Genomic DNA, 3,106 nt, shown 5'->3' on the forward strand with positions numbered 1-3,106 from the left:
CAACAGATTTTAAAAATAATTCTATCATATCTCATATAGTAGGAGGAACAGAAATGCAGGAACACAGCTGGAAAAAGACACCAATATCTACACATTAAAATAGGTTTTGTCTTTATTTACTTATTTATTTATTTTTTTTAAGATGGGGTTTCACCATGATGGCCAGGCTGGTCTTGAACTCCTGACCTCAGATGATCCACCCACCCCGGCCTCCCAAAGTGCTAGGATTACAGGCATGAGCCACTGTGCCCGGCCCACGCCCGGCCTTTTTTTTATCCCCCCCCATGCACATCTTCATCCTGCTCAGGCGTATTCTTCCAAAAGCTTTTCTTCTATCCACTTACTCACTCCTTTAGCCTTTAGAGAAATGAATGGGGCCGGGCGCAGTGGTTCACACCTGTAATCCCAGCACTTTGAGAGGCCGAAGTGGGCAGATCACAAGGTCAGGAGATCAAGACCATCCTGGCTAATATGGTGAAACTCCATCTCTACTAAAAACACAAAGAATTAGCCAGGCATGGTGGCATGCACCTGTAGTCCCAGCTACTCGGGAGACTGAGGCAGGAGAATCGCTTCAGCTCAGGAGCCGGAGGTTGTAGTGAGCCGAGATCATGCCATTGCACTCCAGCCTGGGCGACAGAGCAAGACTCTGTCTCCAAAAAAAAAAGAGAGAGAGAGAAATGAATGGGATGAGCTACTAACCTATTTTTTTCACCAGCCTAGTGAGCATCAGTTAATTGAACATAGGCCTGATAGTATTTGGGAGGCAGAAGAAAACCAGGAACCAGAAACCTTAGTATGCCCAGTGTATTCTACCTGTCTACTTACATCAAAGGGGATGGGAGACACGGCTGTGCAGATTCTCCTTCATTCATGTCTTCATAATTATATGAATCACATTTAGTACCCCAACTACTTGCCAGTTTGGGGGAGTAGGGATTTTGGGACAAAGTCTCACTCTGTCACCCAGGCTGGAGTGCAGTGGCCCAATCTTGGCTCACTGCAGCCTCGACCTCCTGGGCTCAAAGGATCCTCCCACCTCAGCCTCCCAAGTAGCTGGAACTACGGGTGTGCATCACCATGCCCAGCTAATTTTTATATTTTTTGTAGAGATGCCTAGGCTGGTCTCAAACTCCTGGCATCAAGTGATCTGCCCACCTCAGCCTCCCAAAGTGCTGGGACTACAGGTGTGAGCCACCTCACCCTCAAGGACTATTTTAATCAAAGCAAAGACATGCCATGAGTTGTCCTCATATCATGGTTTAGTATGGTTGGAGTTCAAATTCTGATCAAAGAGAGGCTGCAGGGCTAGCATAGTGGGGAACTTCATGAGTGAAGAGGAGAGAACAATTATTTTACTTAGATGCTGAAAATTGTGTTCACAAGGACTTTAAAGAAATAAAGCATTGTTACAGGACTGTCTCTCTCAGAGTCCCAAGATCAGGCTGGGTAGCCTTTCAGTTTTTAACTCTTTTTATTTCATCTTTATTGTCTGGTTTCTGATCGCGTGTAACAAACTTTTTATTGTGATGAACAGATACTATTCTGGGACTTCTTAAATTCAAAATAATCATTTATGTGGTAAAAAGATAACACTTAATTTTTTCCAATTTAGATAACTTACATACGACAAGAATATGAAACAAAATTGAAAGGGTTGATGCCAGCATCTCTAAGACAAGAACTTGAAGACACCATTTCCTCCCTAAAATCACAGGTAATTACTAGAATCAAGGCATTTTCCAAGGATTTAGGTGATGTGCATACTCTGAAAAGAAACTTGCAAATAAATCTGATTCCAAATTGATTACAGAAATCCACATGATGTCATTGCATAACCTGCTACACAGGATAAATTGTTTTCGTTTTAAATATTTTCTTACTTGTTTAATAACTCACTGTCTCAATGAGAATTTCTTTAAAGCGCCCTTAAAATTAAAACGTTCAGTCAGTTATGATAACTTTAATTCATTTACAGTCTATCTTCCAGTATAGCCTCATCCTTTTATTCTTGGCATCGGGTCCAAAATGCCATCACTTAGCATATGGTTGATTCCTCACTGTGTAGAAGTGCAGAGAAATTGAAAGCACAATTATGTTAGAAGCACTTTTATTCTGGTGTATTTTACGTGGTCATTAGAGATAACAAGATGTATTCTAAGTTCAAAGCAAAATAATGACAAGGTATTCAAACAATTAGGTTAAATAGCTCCTGTTGAAATGTGTGGTTCTTGGCTGGGCATGGTGTCTCATGCCTGTAATCCTAGCACTTTGGGAGGCCTAGGCAGGCAGATCACTTGAGGTCAGGAGTTCAAGACCAGCCTGGCCAATATGGCAAAATCCCATCTCTACTAAAAATACAAAACTTAGCTGGGCGTGGTGGCCCCTGTCTATAATCCCAGCTACTCAGAAGGCTGAGGCAGGAGAACAGCTTGAACCTGGGAGGCGGAGGTTGCAGTGAGCCACGTTCGCGCCATTGCACTCCAGCCTGGGCAACAGATATTGTTGGTTCTAGATATTGTTCATGAAATGTGATGTGAGTAAAACTTCTAACATGTTTTTGCTACATATTTCTGTATTGTTTGAATGTTTTATATATTACTGGTATCATGAGAAAGACTTTACGTATTCACATTTCCAATACACTTTGAAATTTTCTTTTTTTGAGACAGAGTTTCGCTCTGTCGCTCAGGCTGGCGTGAAGTCACGTGATCTCGGCTCAACAACCTCCGCCTCCCGGGTTCCAGCGATTCTCCTGCCTCAGCCTCCCAAGTAGCTGAGATTACAGGAGCACGTCACCACACCTAGCTAATTTTTGTATTTTTAGTAGAGACGGGGTTTAACTGTGTAGGCCAGGCTGGTCTCGATCTCCTGACCTCAAGTGATTTGCCCACCTCAGCCTCCCAAAGTGTTGAGATTACAGGCATGAGCCATCATGCCCAGCCCACTTTGAAATTTAAGACATTTTTTTTTTCCTGGAAAAATTTCATGAAGGAAAGGATTTCTTTACTCTCAGTGCCAAGAACTGAGCCTGGCACATAACAGGTGCTTAATCAATTTATTTATGAATAAAATAAATGATATGGTTTGATGATATCTACATTAT

General features: G+C 42.2%; 1 protein-coding gene across 8 annotated transcripts in view; it reads left to right on the forward strand.

The window, feature by feature from the left end:
* CEP112 (centrosomal protein 112) overlaps positions 1 to 3,106 on the forward strand; it is a 646,693-nt gene that overhangs the window by 558,955 nt on the left and 84,632 nt on the right. For all 8 annotated transcript variants that reach the window (XR_005195271.1, XR_005195272.1, XM_017497316.2 and 5 more), the window contains one exon: positions 1,616 to 1,717. Coding sequence is in view for 6 of the 8 variants with exons in the window: in XM_017497316.2 (XP_017352805.1) it covers positions 1,616 to 1,717 (102 nt within the window). In the remaining 2 variants the exon portion in view is untranslated. The remainder of the gene's footprint in view (positions 1 to 1,615; positions 1,718 to 3,106) is intronic.

The sequence above is a fragment of the Cebus imitator genome, unplaced genomic scaffold (assembly GCF_001604975.1).
Source record: "Cebus imitator isolate Cc_AM_T3 unplaced genomic scaffold, Cebus_imitator-1.0 Scaffold229, whole genome shotgun sequence".
NCBI lineage: Eukaryota > Metazoa > Chordata > Mammalia > Primates > Cebidae > Cebus > Cebus imitator.